General features: G+C 39.9%; 2 protein-coding genes across 9 annotated transcripts in view; one reads left to right on the forward strand and one right to left on the reverse strand.

Moving 5' to 3' along the window:
* ORC4 (origin recognition complex subunit 4) overlaps positions 1-23,040 on the forward strand; it is a 445,415-nt gene that overhangs the window by 289,834 nt on the left and 132,541 nt on the right. The window lies entirely within an intron of this gene.
* The window catches only part of MBD5 (methyl-CpG binding domain protein 5), a 145,888-nt gene that overhangs the window by 11,753 nt on the left and 111,095 nt on the right, over positions 1-23,040 (reverse strand). For 6 of the 8 annotated variants that reach the window (XM_064450971.1, XM_064450970.1, XM_064450969.1 and 3 more), the window contains 3 exons: positions 7,475-8,503; positions 5,626-5,837; positions 2,660-3,868 (listed from right to left, as the gene is read on the reverse strand). In XM_064450971.1, coding sequence (XP_064307041.1) covers positions 2,660-3,868; positions 5,626-5,837; positions 7,475-8,503 — 2,450 coding nt within the window. The remainder of the gene's footprint in view (positions 1-2,659; positions 3,869-5,625; positions 5,838-7,474; positions 8,504-23,040) is intronic. The other 2 variants (XM_064450974.1, XM_064450975.1) reach the window with 1 other exon arrangement.

A 23,040-nucleotide genomic window follows, 5' to 3' on the forward strand; every position in this document is an offset into this window, starting at 1 on the left:
TCCTCTTTAATTTTCCAATAGCCAAAAAGCAAGCGTTCATTAGGAAACAAAGGTGCGACACTCCTCCCTTCTCCTGGTAGGGGAACACCATTCTAGCTGCTCTCCAAGCAGACGTGTTATTACATTTAATACACAAAGTCTTTTAAATGGAAACAAAAATCAAATGACGTACGATATAAGGAACAGAGAATATACAAAGCACCATGAGATCCCAACAGCACAGCAGAACTAGTGTTACAATACAGGAGGTTAACATTTGATTATACAAATACTTTAAAAGACGTTTTAAGGAAGCTCTGCAGAAAATACCATTTTCAGAACTGCTGCTGGTGACTCCCACCATGAATCGTAACCTTTCCCGATTTTCTGAAGTGCAGAATTTCTGAAGACCATTTCATTTTCAAGGTTAGTTGTTTTTGGTTTTCAAGGTGTTTTTTTTGTTTTGTTTTGTTTTTATTTTTCTTCAGACCCAGCTGCCCAAACACTGGAAGAGTGCAGCTGTACAACATGTTACAGGAGAGTTTGAGTACGTGTACAGATTGCCACTGTGCATGGGGGTTCCTGCTTATTTTCAACTAGAAAGAGAACTATTATACAGCACATGCACATTTTCACCTCTTTCGTATTCCCCTGCATCCCACCTTTCAACCTCAACTCCTGACCTTTGGAACGGTCATTCACTCTGTACTACTTGTTGGAGAAAATTAGGCATATATATATATTTTTTTTAATTTAGAATTATTAATAATAAGTTAAAGGCCGCCTGATGTGAGAGGTGATCCACTACGTGGGACATCCTGATGAAGAACTTGAAACGGCCTCTCTTGCTGCCTCCACAAGTACCTTGACAGCACTGCACGCGCAGCACTACGCTCTTCCATAGTTTGCTTCCCTGTTGCTCGTGCTTCAGTATACAATAAAATCTGTGCCGCTGAAGATAATATTACACAATGCTTATACAATGCACGTAGGAGACACAAAATTAATGAAGGCAGGTTCACACAAAAGCAACTATACATTCTGGTATCCACAAATTGGGGAGTAAACTTAAACTGCTGAGGAATGCAAATGCAAATGAAAAATTCACCTTTTTACAAAAGTTATAAAAAATCAGCTCTTCAAATATATCAGAACAGTCATATAGATATGGACGCACAATTTTGTGAAGTTAATATACAAATGCATACCTGGACAGTGCAGTGCAATTACTGTATTCATAATTCTAGTTTGTGGTCTGTCCCAATTGCCTGTACTTTATAAACTGACTTGTAACTTCAGGATCTAACCTTTATATGGAATGAGCTCTTAAGCATTCAAATATTGTTACTAAAGCATGTTGATTTCTCTGAAAAGCAAATACTTTCGTTCAGTGTTTGCAGGTGGGAGCTCTTTGAAACCTTTATGGCTGAGGAGATCAACACAGAAGCCACCTGTAAAGAGAGACTAAAGTTCTCCCAAACTAGGGTTGAAACCATTGCTGGCCAAACATCACCCCGGTTATTTATAGCACCAATTCCTCAAAGACCTGATGGACTGTCTGGGGGAATTACATTTGCCTATCAACCTCGGTTAGCTGCGACTGCGGCCTGCAGGAAGGCCAGCAGTGGCTACACTAGAGATACACCAGTTCCAGCTCCAGAAGTTCCTGAGCTATGGGCTGGTGGGAGTCAGAGGCTGTGGGTGAAGAGGCACCCCTCACCATGTTCTTGTACTCCCTCTCCTCTGGATATCTGCTGTTGGCCAAATTTGGGGGAATGGGGATCTTTGGTCCAAGCCACTATCACCGTTCTTAGGACTGCTGCCGTGCAATGCACCAGGCAGGTACACGGGGACAAAAGACATAATTAAGTGGTTTGATTTCTTTGTGTCAGAGGTAAAACATTATTTCATTAGATCTTTCCTTCCTGCTTACATAGTTTTAGAATTTGCATTTTACAAAATGGCTCTTAAAAATATTTATATATGGAAGATGTGAAATATTTGGTAAGAACTGCAAAAATATAATGTTATACAAGCAGCACAGACCAGAATTTGAAATATTTGTCATAATAAAATAACCAATAACTCCTTGATAAATGTATTTTCTGTATATTCCCCAACAAGCATATGATTTGTCGACAAAAAAAAAAGATTATTAGTATTAAAGAGCAAATTAGAATGCTTCCCTTGCTATTAAAAGATGGTTATAACCTCCTTTCAACGTGAAAATGTGCATCCATTTCCTCTTAAAGAGCGTACGTGTCAATCAGCAAGATTTACTTATTACAGACTTAACAGTTTTCAACACTCTTAAGATATCTCCATATAGGTTTCTTTGGACACAGCCAGAGAAGTTCACCTAAACACACAGTGTACGTTAAACAATTTTTTGTTAACATTTTTTGAGTAGCAAGTCTTTTGTACACCAATTCGTTGTAAAACATCATCAGGCCAAAATATAATCTCTTTCACGGCATTGATCGGCGTTTCTCATTAGATAACTATGGGAAAAATTCAGTTCTGCAAGCTATAGTTATGAAATAAAGCAATTTGTACTACTAGAATAAGAGACAAAGAAAAAAATAAAGAATGGACCGAGATAGTTTTGAAAACCATTTGTATGGGCATAGGTACACGTGTATATAGATAGATAGATATGTGCATATATATATAAATATACCTTCCCCTCCTCAGCGTTTTGTTGACATGAATTGTGAACGTCTTCTTCTCTTACTAGTTTTCCAGGCCATGAAGTCAGTCCTTTGATTTGGCCCCAGACCAAGTCGCCAACATTAAACGTCCTCGGCCTGTAATGTATCAGCTCATTGGAAGAAGGGGAGTCTGGGTTCCTTAGGTCATCTTCACTACTGATGCTTTTAGCATCTGAAGGGCTAGGCACACACCCATTAATGCTTTTGGCATTAAAATCTCCATTGTAATGGATATAGTCTTTAACTAATGAACTTTCCAAGCTATTTGAGGAACTTGGAGATTGCTCTTCCAGAATCAGGTCTTGTTTAGAAGTGTTCAGCAACTCCCCAAATCCTCTGTTCTGCTGAGGCCTATTTCCGTTTATGTGTGCACATCGTTCCACAGTGTTCTCCAGTCTTTCCTTAAAACTCATCATAGTTCTTTTGTAATTGTTATACCTGAAATTCTCCTCCAACATTTTATCACTCTGACAGTTTCGCTGTGATAACAGTATCTGATGCTGCTCGCCTTGTAATAATGGCAGCGTGGAGATGTTATTGGGCCTTTCGTGACAAGGACTACTATGGATATGGGCAGAGTGGTCTAGAAACTCGTCACATTTCCATCTATTTATCTCACTGACAGGACTTTGCTCCCCTTCCCACTGTTTTTTGGGTGTGTTACAACTTGTTGATTTGTAATATTCATACCCATCCCCTTCGCTTGAATTTTTACCGTGCTCTGAATTCTTCAGTATTCGTGTTCCTCTAGTGTTCCTTATCCTACCTTCATGATCAGAAACGGCAATGTTTCTTCCATGGATTACTGCGCTGACAGCACTAGAAAGATTTAATGGGTCACCAATTGAGGCTGTGAAGGCACTCATGGCACTCAAAGCTGGAATGGGACTCATTTGTGTTGTACTGCTAACGGCAGTGGTGATTACTACTTGCATTCCTTTGCTCGCAGCATCTACAACTGCTTTGTAGATGGCGTCCACCGATGTATCACCCTGAGCAGCGACATTGAGGTTATCCTTCGCCTGTTGTCCAAGAGATGGTTCAGTTCTTTGCTGCAAATCACACGATGTTTCTTGGAAAGGAGGAAGCATAGTGTTGGAGCTCTCAGGAACTGGTGCCATTCCCATTTGAGTGATCATTCTTTTGTTTAGGACAGCAGCATCTTCCTGCATTCTCACCTGGAAAAAGTAGAGAAAAAGGTGGACATTGCCCTTCCGCCTAAAGTTCCATTTCAACAGACAAACTTCATTTCATTTTAATTAAAAAAATAGGGACGGCGGCCAGGGTGACTATTTGTTACAGTCATAATTTTAGTTTGGTTATACATCAGTTACGAAGTTTAATGCTAGATAGAAAACAAGCGAAAAAAGCATAATTTAGAGGAAAACAAAACCACTGGCTTTTAGACTTTGCCTCGTGGATCAAAACAGACGCCTTGCATGAAATGATGCAACCTGCCACGCACTGCTGAGACTATGCTATCATCTCTTTCAGAGTCTTTTCAGGGATTTTCTTCTTCTGATTGAAGTACAGCACCCTCCTTTTTCTCCCAAGTCCTCAGCAGCTCCACCAAGTTCAATATTTCTGTTCTCAACTATTCTCTTTCGTTCCTTCCCAGACCCTAACTTTGCTTCCTGCCTCCCCATCAGCTGTTCCGGGCTCCTTCTATGCTCCTCATTCAGTCTCTGGAATGTGGGCCACCACTGTCCTTTTGGAATTGGCTAGGATTTCTATTTTTTCCCTTTGGGTTATGCGTGTCTCTCGTGGGATCTCTTTTTACTTCAGTCCCTCGTAAACCGTGCCTGCATCCCTTTGCACTGCAGCTGTAATGTCAGGCACTGCCACAGTAAACTGTAACCTTCAGATTAAAGTAACTGTGCTTTTTATACTTCCTGTCACATACGTAGGCAGTGAAGACGATGTCAATAATAGTGCTATAACAAAAAATTGTAAAAAAAGAGGGGTAAAATATTTGCAAAAGCTCCTTTAAATACTTAACCATTACTATTTATACAACTGAGAATCTGAAGCAAAAAACACTGAGATAAAGCTACTAAAATGCATACAAAACCAAAGCGAGATAATAGGCAGTTAAAGGGCTGTGATTTTGCAACAGCAGTGAAACATCTCCACTGAGAAAATGACGCGGCTTCTTTTTCCTTCTTAAAGGGTAAAAGCACTTTCTGGCACTATCTGCATGCCTCCGTCTCCACGTCTCGAGTTCTGCAGCAACCACAGTATTACTGAATGATAATAAATACGTACTTTAACTCTGGTTTTACTACCTATTTTGGCTGCTATGCTCCCTGTCAGGATCTTGGTTCGATAGTTCAACCTGCATTATGACGAACCGTCTGTTTAGGTGAATAGCAGGGAGGGAGGTACCGGTTTTGCACTGTTTGTCAGTGTATATTCATTCTAATGCCCTTTTACTTCAGTCTGTACAATCCACATCACAGCTAGCTCTTCCATTTAATTTCAGCAGGAATACAAGAGGACTGGTACACACAGTCACGTCTAATCATTTATTAAGTTTCTCATTACTGTAAAGAGGTATCAATATTTATTTCTCACCACTGAACTGTTACGGGTGGTCTAAATGGGAATTTATGATCATTTCTGCGGAATGGAAAATAGTTTTGCTAAAAATGTAGAGTAACTGTCAGAACATACATAGCATATTTTTTCCAATACATGCAGCGTAACTCTTTCCAAAGAAACTATACCCAATTTCTAAGGAAGAAGGTATAAAATTTCAGTAACAAATGTTACTGATTTGCCAAATCCAAAAAATACAGGAAGAGGCAAGCAGCTGGATATACCATATTGTCTTAATCACTCAGCAAAAAAAAAAAAAATCAAACTAGGGAGGATATAATTTTACCTACTGAGAGTTGCACATTTGTTTGAATATTGATTTCATTTTGCTTTCTACCTGGAAATTTTGGAACAGACATGCCATGGGGTTTGGGTTGTTAGCTGGGCCAGGAATTGGGGGCTGGCCTTGAAAGCCCTGCATGTTCTGATACCCCTGGAGAAGGTGCTGTTGCTGCTGATTTGAAGAAAACATCTGATTGTTGTTTAATAGCGACTGCAGATGACTCAGCTGATGGTTATTCAAAGTAGTGTTTATAGATGACATGTCACCTGTAATTCAAACACAGGGAAACATAAGTCAGCATAGTTTTCAACAGTCAGGAGGAATTTCCTTGACTCAAATTTTAACTGACTGCTAAGCAAATGCCTCTGTAAAACAACACTCTTCCCCTTCAATCTTCTACGGAATGATCCTCAAGGCATGTGCCTCCTACTCTTTATTCCGTTATTTCTTCAGGATTACTTCTTTCGCATGTCACATCTATCTGGACTCTTTCTAAAGGTTTCTGACACGACTGCCTTTGCCTTTGGAAGGGTACCCAGCCAAGTATGGCAGAATGAGCTTCTATGATATTCGGTGTCTTGGAATCCGACTCTTAGTTTCCAAAGAGTTGACTGCTTCAAACAGTACTGGGGTGGTACGGGGGAGGAGGAGGAGGAGGGGAGACAGAGAAAGAGAAAATAATTTAAAACCCCCAACAAAACTAGCTTTTCATTAACTATGACAAAATAACGTGAGCTAACTGCAAATGAGCAAGGGCTCATTTTTTTTTTACATTCGAAAGAGACAACTGCATTAATATTTTGTATTACAAGAAAATCTCACTTTACATAAAAATTTTAGTTCTAGTAAAACAAATACTATTTCTTTATTTGGCTGAACCTGACTTTACGAAATAATAGAGCTTAAAAATGTATCAATTTCCTAGGTGCTTTTTTGGTTTTTAATTAATAGCTCATGCTTTCCTTAAAATTGCCATTTGCAGGATCATTGGTTAGCTGCATTTTACGTGGAAAATGTAAAGTAGGGTTGAGCTCAGGATAGGCATTAGTAGGTAAGAATGAGGTATTAAGTTAAAATACTTATCAGCTCTTTGCCACTATTTAATTCCTCCTACTAGTCTATTTGTCAGGTTACGTATTGCAAACAGCAGGAGTACTAACTCTATTACGTATTCTTGGTAAAACACCATCAAAAGACAGAGGAGAAAAAACTTGTATTTAAGGGCTTTTTAATCACTTGTTTTGGGATGTAGGTGTTTGTCAAGTGAGATACCCTGGGTGGCTAAACTACAAGCTAAAGTAATAAAAACAGAGAAACGAGGAAACGTAAATACACGCTGAAGGGCTCGAAGGGCAACCTTCCTCTTCGAACTTGCGCGAGGACCTGCTGCGAGTGCTCTACGGATTACTGTACGGGGAGTGTGCTTACGGTTTTGGCACTTTTGATTCATTTGCAAAAAGGCACTTGGCCATTTTTCATCTACTGCACAGCTACTCGTACTAACCCTGTGATGCCACACGCACTTGAAACGAAACACTGCATCCCGGAGATGCACCTGTGCTTTTACTACTTAAAAAAAATGAAACAAGTCCGATTGCTTACAGAATTTTAAGGTGTACATAGTAGGTCTAGGTGGCATCAGAATTAAGACTGGAATATAAAATAATTTCCAAAACCAGTATTAAATGTTACTGAATGAAATTAGAGCGTATTTTAAATTTCTTACAATAACAGTTATGTTTTTCTCAATAGAAATAAACAAGCTGTAACAAACCAAAGCCTTACAAAAAAAGTATGATAAAGTGGAGTCTTTAAAAATAGAACCTAGAATCCAAAAGTCCCCCTCCCCAACCCTCTTCCTTTTTTTTTTTTCCTTTTATATCTGTGAAGAAATTGAACTTACCAAGCAGACCTGTCCCCAGTAGAGGGTTAAGTAGCTGTGGCACCACAGAGTTATTGTTGAGTTTAGCTGGACCAGATGTATTCCCAGCATTATTAGATATGTTCAGCAATGTTTCTGCCATTGACACCACTGCTGTCCCACCACCCAGGGTTGAGACAGACAGTGCTGCCACTGCTGATGATGTAGTGGTTGTGGTAGTGGTTGCTTGGGAGGAGGTGGCTATGGAAACCTCTGGATGATTAGCGGTGTTGCCCGATGCAGAGTTCAGGACACCTCCCACCAGCTGGGGATTCAAGGCCATTAATGCTGAGGCCCCAGAGACAGCTGGGAGGAGCAGGGGGTTAGAAGTAGTGTCAGTGCCTGAAAAGCTTGGTATAGGGTTGCCCAGGGGGTTGGTTAAAAGGGTCTCCACCCTGTTGCTTTCTGACTGATTGCTTGGCAAATGGTCAGGTGGGGCTGTCATCTGTGTTACTGAGGGTAAAGGGTTATTTTGCTGTTGCAACAAATCTGAGATGGTCAGATTGAAAGATGGTAGGGGAAGCATGGCAGCTGCTTGGGCTTGGTTCTGAAGGAGGGTTGCTAGAAGCTGAAAATGAACAGGTTGTAATACCTGCCCATCCACGTCACTGGAGAGAAAAGCTAAAGCAGCATTTACATTCGGGTTGAGAAAACCTAAAGGGTTGAGGTTGACCTCAGACTTGCCTTCTCCTGCTGAAGGCTGTAGTATATTTAATAGATTCTGGTTTAGGAGATGTTGCTGATTCACTGGCAAAGAGATAGGTAGAGAATTGAGGAGGTTTTGATTCAAAGAATGTGGAAGATTGTTGTTTGAAGAGCTGTTCTGCAGAAAATGAAGCGAGTGTTCGTGGCCAGCAAAAGGGAAATCGCTCCCAATGGGCAGCTGGCTCTGAAGTGGGTTTCCAGCTGCAGTAGTGACTATAACACCATCTTGAAGCACAGATGTTGTCTTTGTGATGGCAGGTTGGCTGGTGCCAGCTATGGCTATTGATGACGACGGTCCTGAACCCCCTGCAATGCAAAAGAACAAAACTATTAATAGAGTACTGCCTGTTGGGAGACCATCATCGCAGCTATAAACTAACTAGGTTAATCCGAAACAGTAATGTGTGATACCTGTGCACAGGAAAGAAAATGTTTGGAGCATCCAGATTTCAGTACTTTTAAAATAGGAATGAATCTCTTATCAGCTACTTCAGACACTATGTGCTGTGCCACATCTCATCAGAAAGTTTTTAACTATACACTTTTATTCCCCTTAAATGTCTCTGAGTAGGAATAAAACAGGATTTCATTCCTTCCATAGTTTGAATAGCATAAACCTAAAAGCAACCATGACTTAATGCAGTTAGTCGTGGACCGGTACGAAATGAACTACTAGGAAGAAGGATCAATGGGAGACATGAACGACATTGTGTGGAAGAGTGTGAATACATGATCTAAATGTAGATGTGAGCCTTATGCTCTTTTATTTCCTGCTCTACTTCATTAATGGGATTTTGGAGAATTATTACTTAAAGCGTTATTTTGGACTCCTGAAGAAAAAATACAATGGTTACGATTACGTGTCATCATGATGACTATGCTAAAACCTAATGAGCAAAATACATCACGGTCAATGTAGGTTGGTAGGCAAACCCTCCACAACAATTTATAAAGGAAAAAAAAGTAAATAATTGGGGTGGCCTAGTCATATCCATCGCTTGGCATGAAAAGAAAGACCAGCTGGGTAGATTTACTATGAGGGGGTGACACTGAAGGAGTGAGAGAATAATAAAGTTTATTTGGTTTTCTTTATACCTCTTTACCAAAGTGGAAGTATAAAATAAATTATTAATTCTCTTTTACTTAAGGCAGAGTCAGGAATTGACAGTGGTCATACACAAAAAACATATGAGAGGAGACTAGGAGAATTAAAGCGAGTGAAATTACCTTGAACTACGCCTTTCTACTTTATTCATTGTGATTCACTGGAGAACATTCCAGTATTAAAATTACATACTGCATATATACAAAACTGTATAATTATAAATATATTTAACTGTGGTTTTGACGCAATAAAATAATTTTCCACTCTCAACTGCCCTGCAAATGCAGCTCATATGATAGAGATCAGACGGTATTGATTATCAGAAAGTATCAATTATCATTCTTCCAAACAAATACTATTTGAAAAGGGATATGCAACTACACTGTTAACTGGTAAGAACTGAATGAAAGCTTTGCATCATTTGTAACTCAAAATACCATTTTTTAAGTACTGTAACATTATGACAACTCAAAAAGGTACAAAATTAACATAGTACATGAGGCACTGCGTTGACCTCAAGAGAAGAAAGATCACACCCTCTCTCCCAGGTACCATTATCGCATTTTAGTACTGGAATTAAATAATAAATTAACAAAAGATAAAGTAAGAACAAATTGTAATCATAATGCAGAGGATATCCTATTCTGGTGTGATGAGAAATATGTTAACAAAGCAATAAAAGCCATTTCATGACAAGTACATTTCTCTAGGCAGCAGTTCGGAACAAAAAAACAGATAAGCTCTTGAGGAACAAAAACCAGCCATGCACTGAAAATATACGTCTCATTGGATTTCCACTTATGGTTTTGTATTTAACATTTCAGATTAGGCAGGAATAAGCAAACGCTCTATACCTTGACACCCCCAGGCCTGGCAAATGCCTCATGTAGACCCGAAGAAGTGGCACCCACGCCCTCCCCAGCTTTCTAGCTCAGAAACACAGATTTCCAAATTATTGACACCTTCCCAGTACAAGTCAATGAAAAGCTGCTAACCAGATAAGGTGCTCAGAGATTACTCAAAACTAAGATGAAGCCATAACAGGAAACCTATTGGTAGAGATGAATGAAAACCACAGCTATGGCAATTAAGTTTGTTTTCTGCCAATGTATCTGTCCTACTACCAGTCACCTAATTCTGGAGAGAAGCCGCCTCTGGCAATGCCTCCAAAACGGAATGTAACCGGAAAAAGAAAGATTCTCTCAAGCACGTGTTTACACATCAAGGTGTACGTGACTTACTGAGATGGCATGTTAAAAAGATTTTTCATGTGTGCGCACTTCTTTTGCCCTTTTAGTATTTTGTTATTTTTGTAAATAAGTAAATAAGCCAACAGTAAAACATGGTTCATATGGATGAGCGGCATAACATAAAATTAAATTCAACGTGCATGGTGATTATTTATTTTTAACACACAACTGTAAACTCTGGCTACTCAGATTCAATCCCACAAATCCCAGAGAACCAAAACTAAAATATAACCGCACATCTTCCTTTTTTTACTAATCTCTGAAATATTCTAAACTGCATTTTTAGAAAAGTAATAGAGAAGTCTTTACAATCTTTGTGGCTACAGGCAAACTCTTTTTGTTTCACCGGAGAAAAGTCAATACATGCACTTATAATAGTATCAAGGCCTCATGCCAGGCCTGTAATGGATCAGCACGTTACAGAGCCCACAGTGATACACGTTATTAACCACCTGTTTGCTCACAAAAAAGGGAAAATTTCAACTTTTTTTTCGTTTTATTTAAATCAGTATCCAGAACTGGCACTCCAAGGATTTAAATATTGGGAAAAGTCCCAAAGACCAGACTACAGATTTAAGGAATACCACGATAAAGTAATTCCTGTATGGTTTTAACAGAAGAACCGGCTGTACCGCTCAAATGACAAAAGATGGATGACTACCAACTTAAAAATACATAGGGCCTCTTAAATAATGCTGATTGAAAAATTGCTTACTGAAGCAAAACTGTCCCAGCACTTTGAGACACACTTAACATTAGTCTCTCTAGTTGCAATCTAGTTTAAGATGGAGCAGGTAATACCCGAACATCTCCAGATGGCTATTCCTCCTACTTGTAAATGGCCTTCTGCACAAAGTCTTACTGTTGTATAGATAAAAGCAGGCTACCATCAGCTTAGCCCGACCTGCAGGAATAGTCTGATACACTGGACTTTGTAAGCATGAGTTCGTTTCAGGCAATATTTTTTTGGAAACTCTTTACTCTTGCATTAGGGGAAAGACAGATAAACAAGCCTTTTCCTCAGTAGCTAAGAAAGACTTCCCTTGCTAGTAGAAATCACATTTATGTGTTGAGCAGCACATGGATTGATTTTTAATTCTGACATGAGGCGACTCTTCTGTATATAGACCTCTCATGAATCTAAACCCTAATTTTGGTATTTTCAGGTGGACCTAATCTCTATTTTTAATTTCTTTATGATCCTATTTTCCATTCCACTCAGGTAAATGACTACACAGAATAGTATCTGGTGTGAAGTAAATCTCCAACTTTCAAAATTGTTGCTAGGTTTTTGTCAAAGATCGCTCTGACTTCTATCCCCCATCAAACACGGCTTCTGGAGATCTAACCTGAGAGATCTAGAGCGCATTCAACACTTCCCTTTCTCCAGCTTAATTATGCAATTAACTAGTTGCTACTGGGGGGGAAGAGGGGGGAATCTTGATGGATCCTGAGTGGGAGGAAGAAAATGTGTCCTTATTTCAATCCAGACTTGAGAAGTTTGGGAGTTGAAGAGGCGATGAGCAGCCAGACTTCAGCAGGAAAATGAAAAAAACGGCAAATATTCTCCCCCAGCTTCTGTTAAACCTGCCTCACAGACAGACATCATAGGAATTGGTGAAGAGAAGTCCTGAATCGGGTATCAGCTAATAGAATATTTACAACTGCATTCTGGGACAAATCTATCTCCAGCAACAGACTGAATCGCCTGCATATGATTTCTGGATCTCTTCCAAAAATACCATCTCCAACAAGTCAATATTCCAGATGAAGAAATGCATGCACACCCATCCTCATCAATATATAGTCCTGCTAGACATCTTCTGAATGTTTGGCCCTAATCCAAAAGGCAAAATCTGAATTATTTTGTTCCCCTTTATAAAACATGTATAGTTTCCGTAAGTGTGATTGATAGTGCTGCATGAGCAAGGCACAGAATTCCATCTTCCTCTGGGAGGACCATGAGAGCCCTTGGAGAGCCCTCTGAACTGCCCTTCCCCAGCTTCAAAATAAAATCTCCACGATCCAGGACAAACGTGAGCAATCCTGTCTTTTTGACTCAGGAGGAGACCAGGTGCAATGAGAAGAAAGCGGTGCCCTGCATTGGCAGTGTCAACATGTGAAGAGTTCTCTGAAACAGCACGGAAGAATGTACCATGCCTCATCAAAGCAACGGTATAAGCTGCACTGCGAGTACAAGGGGACAAAAGTCCTAATGAGAAGCCTGTCCTTTCAAATCAGGCGGAAGCACCAAAGCATAGCAGCAGTGACCTGGAACTGACTCTGGATGTACTTTGAGGTCTGTCTTTTAGTCAAAGTGATATCTAGACCCATACATTGTATTTACTAGAATTTAAGAAGAGGGCAGGACGACACTGGAAACCAGATGGTGGATGTCAGCTGGAAACAAGCTGTCTTGGCCAGCAGTGCTGTAAGAAAAGCAGGACCACCTGCATTTCCTTCAGGCCCGGAGAAGGACAACGGCCAGGAGAAAAGAAGATGCACCGCAGCACCGAAGACTTTTGGCAGTGCGTTAGCTCACCCAAAACTCTACCATGACATGGTTTGTTAGTAGTGTATCCAGGCTCCAAGATGACAGCTGGGAGGCTTTTGATGAGAAATGTGAATGGGAGCTGAAAGCTAGAAGGAAATCACAAGTTTGAGTCCAAGTTTCATAAGAACGTGGCATTTTGAATCCTGGAAACCCAAGGCATCGTACATATTAGCTCAGTGAACAACAGTTCTTAATAATCAGAAGGTCTTAAAAGTAAAAGGAGAATGAAAAAAGGATGCAGGAGTTAGACTAGAAGCCATAAAAGCCTAAGACAAATGCCGGCTTCCAGTGCCTGCAGACGCAGACGTCTGACGAAAGTTCTCTTGTAGTTGTTGAGAAAAAGGAACCGTCTTTGTAATAGGGTGAGAAGAAGAAATATCCGGAAAGCTGAAGAAGTAGAACTATTGTTCTCTTGGAGGGTTGAATAAATGTTTTGGGAGTAAATAAATGGAAATTGAATAGGATACACATTTTTTTTAAATTACTGCTTTGTTACTATAGTATTTTATGTATGCTTTTTTTTCTTCTTTTGAAAGTAGGTTTATTTTCCTGTGTGGATTTTATCTGTGTTCCTTTTTTTGAGGTATTGCTTGACAAGCATTCTTAAGCAGATGTAATAAAATAGTGGGTATTATGAAACCAGTTTGTGTTAGAGAAGATTTACTCTCCCTGCTCACTTAAAATAAAGCAATTAGAGTGGAAGATATTTATCATTCATATCTTAGCATTGTCCTACCATGAAAAGCGAGGAACCCATATGTACATATATGCTATAGGATATAGCCAGAGATCTTTCTTGTTTTGAGTCCTGGTTTTTAAACCCTATTAAGATTTGAATAATATGAAGACTTGGACAGTGAGCTTCAGTGGCTGTCCTCGGAAAGCGGAGTTGGGGTATAAGGTATTGATTTCAAAGTAAACAAAAGTAAAGAGTCAAAACCCATGTAACATCTCTGCAGCGGAAGAATTGCGTCTGCATAAACATATGTAGGAACGGTAATGATTTCACATACTGTGAATAATGCTCAGCTTCCTTATAAACCAGATAATTCAAACTGACAGCAAACTACTGTAGTCTTCATAGATACTAAAAGTACTTCTACCAAATTAAAGAACGTTAACTATATATGTATTTTCCTAAAAATTGCAGTTAGATATACCAATTGGAAAAATACAATCAAAATTTTTTACAACGCATTTCTCTATAAGAAACTATCCATTATGTAGTCTAATATTTCAATAGTCTCAACAATATATTGCTGGAATCTGTAGAATAAAAACAACTGATAAGACAGGTGTATTAAGTACTTAAGAAGCTAGAAGTACAGAACTTGCATGAATATCTAAAACATTTTAAGAGTTGAAAACAAAACATGTTATACATACCACTTTCTCAATTCTTACTTTTATGCATATTCAATAAAAATGCAGCTAGCTTTATTTTATATTTTTTCTTTATTGCTTTTTAAATATAGAACATTTCAAGTTTTTGAAGCCCTTGTCAGAAGCTCACATGCAACTTCTTGGTCATGTAGCGACCACCTCTTACAACCTCTCCTAGGGTAAAAGTCGTAGCTTTTTCAGAAGAAATCTGCAAGATCCTTTCAAAAAGATCCAGCGAGAGTGGAGAGAGGAAAGTTTCGCTGCATACCTTACCCTGAGGTGGTGAAGGTGTAAAAGTACAAAAGATCAGTTAGGCGTTGTAGTCACTACTGTATCTCAAAGGGTTTGTGCAACCTCTACCGCATAGGGTCGCCAGCCTGTGCTCGAGGCCTCCAGAAGCTACTGCAATCCTAATATGAAATAAGACTTAACATCAACTCAGAAATACAAACACACCGTTTGCATCAGTGGCAATACTGTTAAATTAGTGATTTTAAGAGGCTTAACTCGCACAGAAGCGTAATTGCTGATGGATGCGATCTGACCTCATGCTCCTTAAAAAGTTGAGACGTGTTCTAGCTTTAACTACATATTCCATCACTTACCTCTAAACTTAGAACCAAGAGCTATACATTTTTATAATTATATTCTCCATTTTCTTTTTGGAATGGAAAACATTTAAGATATTTATCTGGTATCCATTTATTATAGTGTTTTCAATTCCGCAGCAACCATAATTCAGCAGTTAACCGCAAACTACTGTCAGCTGTTCTTATCGAGATTGCGCGCTCCCTTGGGGCAACAGAGGAATCACGAACAATGGACCAATAAGTAAAATATCCTTCTCACCCCAGTGCAACCAGCTAAAAACGTGGACTCCCGTCATATACAATACTCCGTCCACACAGAACGTGCTCTTCTGTGAAACAGATTTAACTGCCTGTCCATAATATCACGCTTCTCACTGTAGCAGCTGAGCGTATTACTCTGACTACCAACGGCATAACGCTGCATGGCCGTATTTGGTTTTTTTACTTAAAACAAAACGGCTGTAGGGTTGGCCCCGTACTTAATAGTGTTTTTCAAACTCTCGCTTTAACTGATTATTTTAAGAATGAAAATCAGCAAGGACTAGAGCATGCAGTCTCTGCATCTTCTGAAAAGTGACCCAGCCAAAAATGAGTCTGTCAAAATTTTGGGGCAAGGGCAAAAAGCCCAAAGCAGTTTTTAGGACAACAGAAATCCTTAAAGTTAGGCTTTTTTTAAAAAAACACCTGAGTTTCAGTCTTGGCTTTTCTCCTTGTCCCTGTCTCTCCTGACTTCTACATTTTGCCATCACTGCTGCTTTTAAAATTACTTTGGAAAAGTATTCTTATGCACTTAGCTGTTAACAGAAAGCAGAAGCAGTCTTCTGGTAAAAAACTGTCAAGACAACAGCATACAAATGCAGGAATAGTCTTTCAGTATTTACTCGGTGTTGGCACTTACTCCGATGTCACCCTCTTATCATTCCCCCATTCACAGTTGTGGGAGATGCACTGCAGATGAGGTAAAACATTTAACTGCAAATTTGGAAACTAAAAATTCAGTAAAAAGCATTATTTCTTTCAGAAGTCCCCACTCCACCCCCTAGCAAGTTTTGGAGTTGCCCACTGGTTCTGCTTAAGAGTGTTTTTGTAAGATGTGGAGAGCTAAATATGTATGGCAAGCCTCACATAATTAGTTCAGTTTTTCTTGACATTCATATCTTTAATAAAATAAGACTCATCTTTCTGCATATTTTATTTTTTTTTTTTACAAATCTGCTAATTTATTAATATAAATTCCTAGAAAAATGTATGCCAGTTAAAGCACTAACCAGATAGGAGTCTGGTTAACTAAAAGACTGTGAGCTACTGGCAAATTAAAACACTAAAAAACAAAACACCACAAGAAAAACCCAAGCTGTGTGTCCAAGCAAGCGATGTGCTTGGTAAGCGGAGCTTAGCAGAGCTGAACTTTTAATCTTGGTATTTATCTCAGCGGTAGTGCCACTGCAATTCACCGACTGGGTACGGCAGTGCCTGAAGGGCCCCAAACAGCAGGTGAGGTCAGATCACAGCTAACATACATTGAGGTATCAAGTTTAAAGACAAGGATGAAGGATGCAGTAGCAACGTTGAGCGCTGTATAACCGCACACCTTTCACAAAAGAGCCTGGCACTCGGAGCACGTGCCCCAGGACGCGGGCGAAGCGCTACGTGATCCCGTCATAACCCTCAACACGCCAGCGCTCAGTTACTATTACCTTTTCTGATCGCCAGTCACCAAAACTCAACCCGCACAACGTCTCATATAGCTATAAATAAATGATTCCTACATTTCCTTTTTCCACTTCTACTACAATTAAAGGCTTCCTCATTTCAGCTCCCTGTTCCAAACAACCGAGTTAATTAAGTAGAGATTGAGCTGATTCCTAAGTTTTGCCAATTTGCTACCACTTGCTAACAATAAACATTCATAAATAGAGGTAATTTGAAAAGATAAACTCTATTCCACTTCCAAATTTCTCCTCTATTGTAAGCCTTGTAGCAAATATGTTTACACAGATGGTATAAAAGGCTATCAAGTTAAAAATTAAGTTATACTTAATACATTGCTGATACCTAAGTCAGCCATTCCTTCATGTTCAGAGAATGAGAGTGGTTTTGTGCATAAATCTCCTATCAAGAGTTAAACAGAGCAAATAAATGAGATTATTCATTTCAATGGCAGGGTAAGGAGCAGACTTGACCCACCGTACATGTCTAATACTTGGAAATCTTATTCTTCATGTAGAACATTTCCCCCATTCTTTACAATTTTCATTTGAATAGGAAAATAATCACTTTTGTCTCCCTAAAATAATAACAAAGGAAAATAGGGTAGAATGTTGAAAAATAGTGCCAGATTTTAAGTAACAGTGATTCCCTATAATCATACCCCTCGCCACCACCTCCCCACCAGAGAAAAGTCCCTCTGTACATTTCTGTGAACACCAAAACCCAAAATCAAGAGAACATTTCAATTGGCTTTATAATTAGAAGAGTAGCTGGTTGGCATCCTGTCCAGGGGTTATTTAAGTTGAATAAGAAACTTTTCGCAGACATAACAAGCCCCATAAAGGATGTCAGCTAGATACTCTTCTGAATTTCAAGTCAAAAAGTTCTACTGATTTTGCAATTCCATGATATATAAAGGTAATTTGGGGGAGCAAATCCAGAGGCTCAAATACTAGAATATGCCACTTCTAACACATTTAATGTGATATATTCTAAAATACCCCATCTTCTTTGATACATAGAAAAGACCATTTTCGGAGAAGCAAGGGCCTACATTATGTTGATGACTACCACTACATCCAACAGTACATTTAACCTTTTATTCATGCTTTAGGTTCCTCACATCATCAAAATACGGACGCGACTGCTGCATCATTCCTTTCCATCTAAAGCATTTATGTTCACAGCTCTCCCAGAAGGGAGAATACTTATCCCAAACTACCAAACTCCCCCACCCCAGTTCACAGAAACTGAAATATGAAGTGATACTGTTCATGGCACAGATTAGTCATTTCTCCCCTAGACCAAGGACAAATCCTTTAGACTAAAGCAGTTCACTCCTCAGGAGACACAGCTTTGTGCTACAGGCAAAGAGCAAGAGAAAACAAAACTTTACGAACGGCAGAGCAGCGGGGCACGTCCCGAGGATCACACCCCATGCTGCTGAAGAATAAAAAAACCAAAGGCCAGACTGATTTGAAGGGATATTTAATCTGAGCTGTAGTATGACTATCAACAAGATAGTTTCTGATTCTGTGAAGGGAAGGCAATCCCCGACCGCTCCACTTTGACTAGCTCTAGCCAACTCCCAGTTTGGCAGAAAAAAATCTTTCATGAGTCCTTTTGTTTATACTGGGATTGAATCCTGATAATGAGGCACTATGAAGGTTAGCACAGAGAGTATTGTGAGCCGCCAGTGTGAAAGCAGTGCAGCTCCCCGTGCCACCCACAGGTCAGCCCGGGGGGCAGCAGGAGGGGACGGAGCTGAGCAGATGCTGAGGTCAGAAGCGACCACCATCATCGTTCAGAACCATCCGGTGCACATTTGGGTGGTGATGTCTCTTTAAGACTCTTTCTGTTCACATACTCAACAGGTCCTCTGCCAGAGTACTTCAATGTTTCGCACTCTCACAAAAAGGAAACCACTAGTTTCTTTGATGCCGAATTTACCAGCTTTCAGCCACTGGAAGTTGCCATCAAATGTCTGCCAATAAGTAAAAATCATTCAGCCCTCCACCTTTTCAGATACTGCCCAAGTATAAATACCTGTAGGAAGAGATACTATTCCTTGGCTACTTCTTTGAAGGTGCAGATTCCAGGGCATTCCCAAATGCTGGAATACCTCATATCCAGCTCAACTCCCTGGCATCCAACCTGCTCACAAGCTCACGGTGCAGGAGGTGAGCCTGACTTCAGGATCTTCGGTAAGCGAAGAGTACGGACCTGGCCTCTCCGGCTTACATCCCGAGTTCTGATCGACAACCACCCATACCAATTTTGTGGCCCTCCTTTGAAATCTCTCGTATTTCTGTACCTTTCACGAGCGTCCGCTAGCCAGAACACAGCATCCCAGCTCTGCTTTTCTCAAGTGTACACAGAGCCAGGAGCATCCCCTGTTCCACTGCGTATTCCCATTTTTTATGTTTCCAAGGATTCGCCCGGCTTCTCTTTTTGTGCGTTTTCTGGAGTTTCTTTTTTTCTGCCACATCACTGATCTGACAGTTCCCGTTGTGGCTATAAATCAAAGCCTCCTAAACCCCTCTTCGAGTCACTGTTTCCCAAGACAGTGTTCCATTCCCAATTATATGATGCTGTACTGGGCTATATTAAAATAAACCATGTTTGAGCGGGACAGAAGCTCCTCACTGATTAGTATTGGTCCTGTGCACTCCTCCCTATTTCATTATATTTTACTATTCTCTATTCTGTAAATTTCTCCAGTAAAAATTACTGTTCCGAGTCTATGGGAGGGATGTAGCCTTTGTGTGCCAAATCCGCCCTTTATTTGTTGCTACTAAACTTCTAGAGTTTCTCAAGTTTCTGATGTTCTGATATCTGAAACAACTTATCATCTTTATTTCTATTCGCTATGGTTATTATATTAGTTCCCTTGACTTCCCCTATCAGCTGTATATAGCTGTTACTCCCAAGTATTTTTCACTTGGTTCCATCAATGCCGTCACTTATGCGTGTTGCATTCTTAGCAGGATTTGCACGTTGAATGTTCAACACACACATAGATTTTCTCCGCTGTGAACTTCTGGACTAACGGCACATTCTAACAGCAAGAAAAAAAAAAAAGAGCCAGACTCTACGATAAAACATATCACGCAGTGACATGGTCCCATCTTACAAAAAGAAGAGACAAATCCAAAGAGAGCCAAAGTGGCTTAATGAAGAAATCTTAAAGCTGCCAAACCTTCAGTTTATATTGGAAGTCTGAGGGCTTGATTAACGAGGAACACAGCGTCAAAGGTTAACAGAACTATTAACACCACTCATTAGAAAAAGTGAGTCTAGAACCTGGTCTCCTGGCAGAAAATGGACGGTTTTCCAAGGAATAGCCCTAAACAATCTATACAGATCTGCTGCTAGCTCTTCCTGCAAGACAGCTGTTACTGAACAGTGTTTGTAACCCAAATATTCGAGAACTGAGACTGAAATTGTTAATAAAAATTAATCGAGAGTAACTGGTTTTCAAGGGCTCAAACTTGGAAAACTGCAAAAGCTTTCTACTGCATAAACAGAATTTTTTATTTTAGTATTTATTCATTTTTAATTCCATCACACTCATACTGATACTGAAAACTACCTGGAACCTAAAGATATTATCTGCGGAAGAAGAAAAGCTGGAATAATGGAACGTGGTCCATGTCATTAAAATATAATTAAAAGCTCAGGCAATAACCAGCTATCTAACTCTGTTGACTCTCAGTATTTTTTCTCTCAGGAACTATTTTCTGATTAGCAGCTATTCTGAATGCTGGCACAGAAACACAAAATAGACTCAGCAATTAAAATACTTAAAAAGAAAGAAAAAAAAGAAAAGAAAAAAGAGCCACAAACTCCAATACGAACACAAGAGTTTCCTGAAGACATCCTGCTCAGCTGAACTGCTCCTGAACGCACTGTCACGCGGCATGTTTGGCACCTCTCAGCTCCAGACATCGAAACTATCAACTCTCTGTGCCTCTGTACACAATAATCCACAACGTACCTCTTATCAGTTTTGTCTCCATGGCTGAACGCAGGCTGGTAACTAACTTTTGTTTTTAAAAGTTATTATTCATGCAAAATACTCAACATTTCATGCTTTTTTCAAGGAAAGAACGCTTCCATTCTCCTGCAAATACAACAAAACGTCCCCATCTGGATTTTCCCAGCTATGGATTAGATCTGTATCTCCCGCCTGAGCCCCATGCTGCGGTGATGACTCAGGCAGGAGGCTGGATAAGGGTTTATGCACCGTTTTAGAGCCTTGCCCCTGGGAATAACACTAAGATAACAGAATCTGAAATTTCATCTTAAAGACGAAAACCAGCTTCTAGCCATCAAGGATACTTAATAAAATGATTAAATGCAGGTTGTGTGTATTTTGCAAGCATCAAAACTACAGAAACAAACCCCTTCAGCAGTGAGGAACAGAATGTATTCAAATCTTTCTAGTCTTTGCCTACACAGAAATATCATTTATCATTTAGATAAGGAAAAAAGTGTCAGTTTAAAGCCCTATAATTATATCCCTATAATTCCATCCCTTATCTCCAGGGTATTAGAAATACCATTCTGCAGAAACACCACAGCAGAACAGAAGCTCCCAGGTGGGGTTATATACATATCACTGCTCCTCTATCGATGAGAATTGAATTGGCTGTTTCTGTCGAAACCTTTCTCTGTGGGGCTTTGGCACATGCACAGATTTGTTCTGTCGCTGCCATCCCACAGGAGTTTGATAGCTGATACTATTGTTGCTTCTCCCTCACATAAACTTTTGCCTTCTCAGGAAGAAATTCGGCTTGCCTGAAGACAAGGACCAGCAATGCAAGCAAAGGCTCTGATTAACTACCAGAGGAATGACGACAAGCTGTGCCATCAACCCGAAGGCAGCCTTCACGAGCGGTCCCAGCCACCCCCACACCAAAGCGGGGCACGGCTGTGGTGTATGGCTGGGTCAAAGCGATGGAGCGGGCACAAGAAGGTCCCCCATGGGGATGAACTTGGATTCTCGTTCTTAGAAGCCCTCTAATGGTCTTTAAGCAACATTTTATCGATAACTTTTATGTCATGTAAAATTTACGTTAATCTGTTCCAGTCTGACTTTTTTGCAGGAATCTTGAACCTTTTCCACCCTCACCCGACGTGGGGTGAGTTACTACTGCTCAGCTTCTTGATGTTAACCGCTGGTGTAAAGGTTCTTATCTCACATAACATTCAGTCTTTTCTGTTCTCTGGAAGGCAAGTTAACATAGTCCAGTGCTGCAATAACCTCACAGCTTTCTTCAGCTGTGTGGACAGTGACAATTCAGAAGAACCCACACATACCACTGGTCCCCACTGAACTCAACAGAGGCAGAAACCTGAAGAGTTCCTGCCAAAGGGATTTTGCAGTAAGCTTAGCGGGACAGGGAAGCAAGCTCCTAAGGCAAAACCAGACCTTTGTTCTGTTCACAAGAGAGTACAAAGTCTCAGAAGAGACAGACTATATCAGGAAATACTCCTCTTTGTCAGCATGACAAGGCAAAACAGCCATGCAAGGATTAATAGCTGCTTGCTTGCGACACAAACCACCAATAGCTAAGGAACAAGAAAGGCCTTTTTTCTCCAGGAATGGAGAGAAACCTTTAAAAGTCATCAGAAACTGTGACCAGCATAAAATTAGAAAATTATTTTTATATAATTCGGTTTGTATATAATTCTGTTCTGTATTTTAAAGAGCAAACAGCTCTCTTGAAGGAAGCTCAGGAATACATATTGGGTTCTTTCTTGGGTTAATGAGAGACACCACTTGGACGCTTACAGTCACTTTCGTTTGACCTGATGTAGTTTAGCTATGATTGTATCAAACACACGCTTTGAAATTTAACCAAGCTGAAAGAGTGAAATATCAGATGGAAGGTTTTCTTTCTGCTTCTTAAGAAATTAACATAGCACCACCTTTCAAAAATGAATACTTTGTTCAACCAGTAGCAGTTAAATGAAATAGAAATTTTTGAGCTGTCTCCCTTTTATCTTTAAACAGCACAGAGATAGTAACAGGAGCATACCTGTTTCCTCTCCAAGTCTTCACTGATGAATAAACCAGGAAATCTCTCTACACTCTTCCAACTGAATATACAGTTTATTCAACCATTTAATTACCAGCTTAGTAAAATTATCATGATAACGGCAAACACAGGGTTATCTTGTGAACTTCTGTACTCCTAATATCTCTTCCAATCTCTGATAAGACCAACTCTTTAATGCAAGCAGTA

This window comes from Phalacrocorax carbo, chromosome 5 (assembly GCF_963921805.1).
Source record: "Phalacrocorax carbo chromosome 5, bPhaCar2.1, whole genome shotgun sequence".
Lineage (NCBI taxonomy): Eukaryota > Metazoa > Chordata > Aves > Suliformes > Phalacrocoracidae > Phalacrocorax > Phalacrocorax carbo.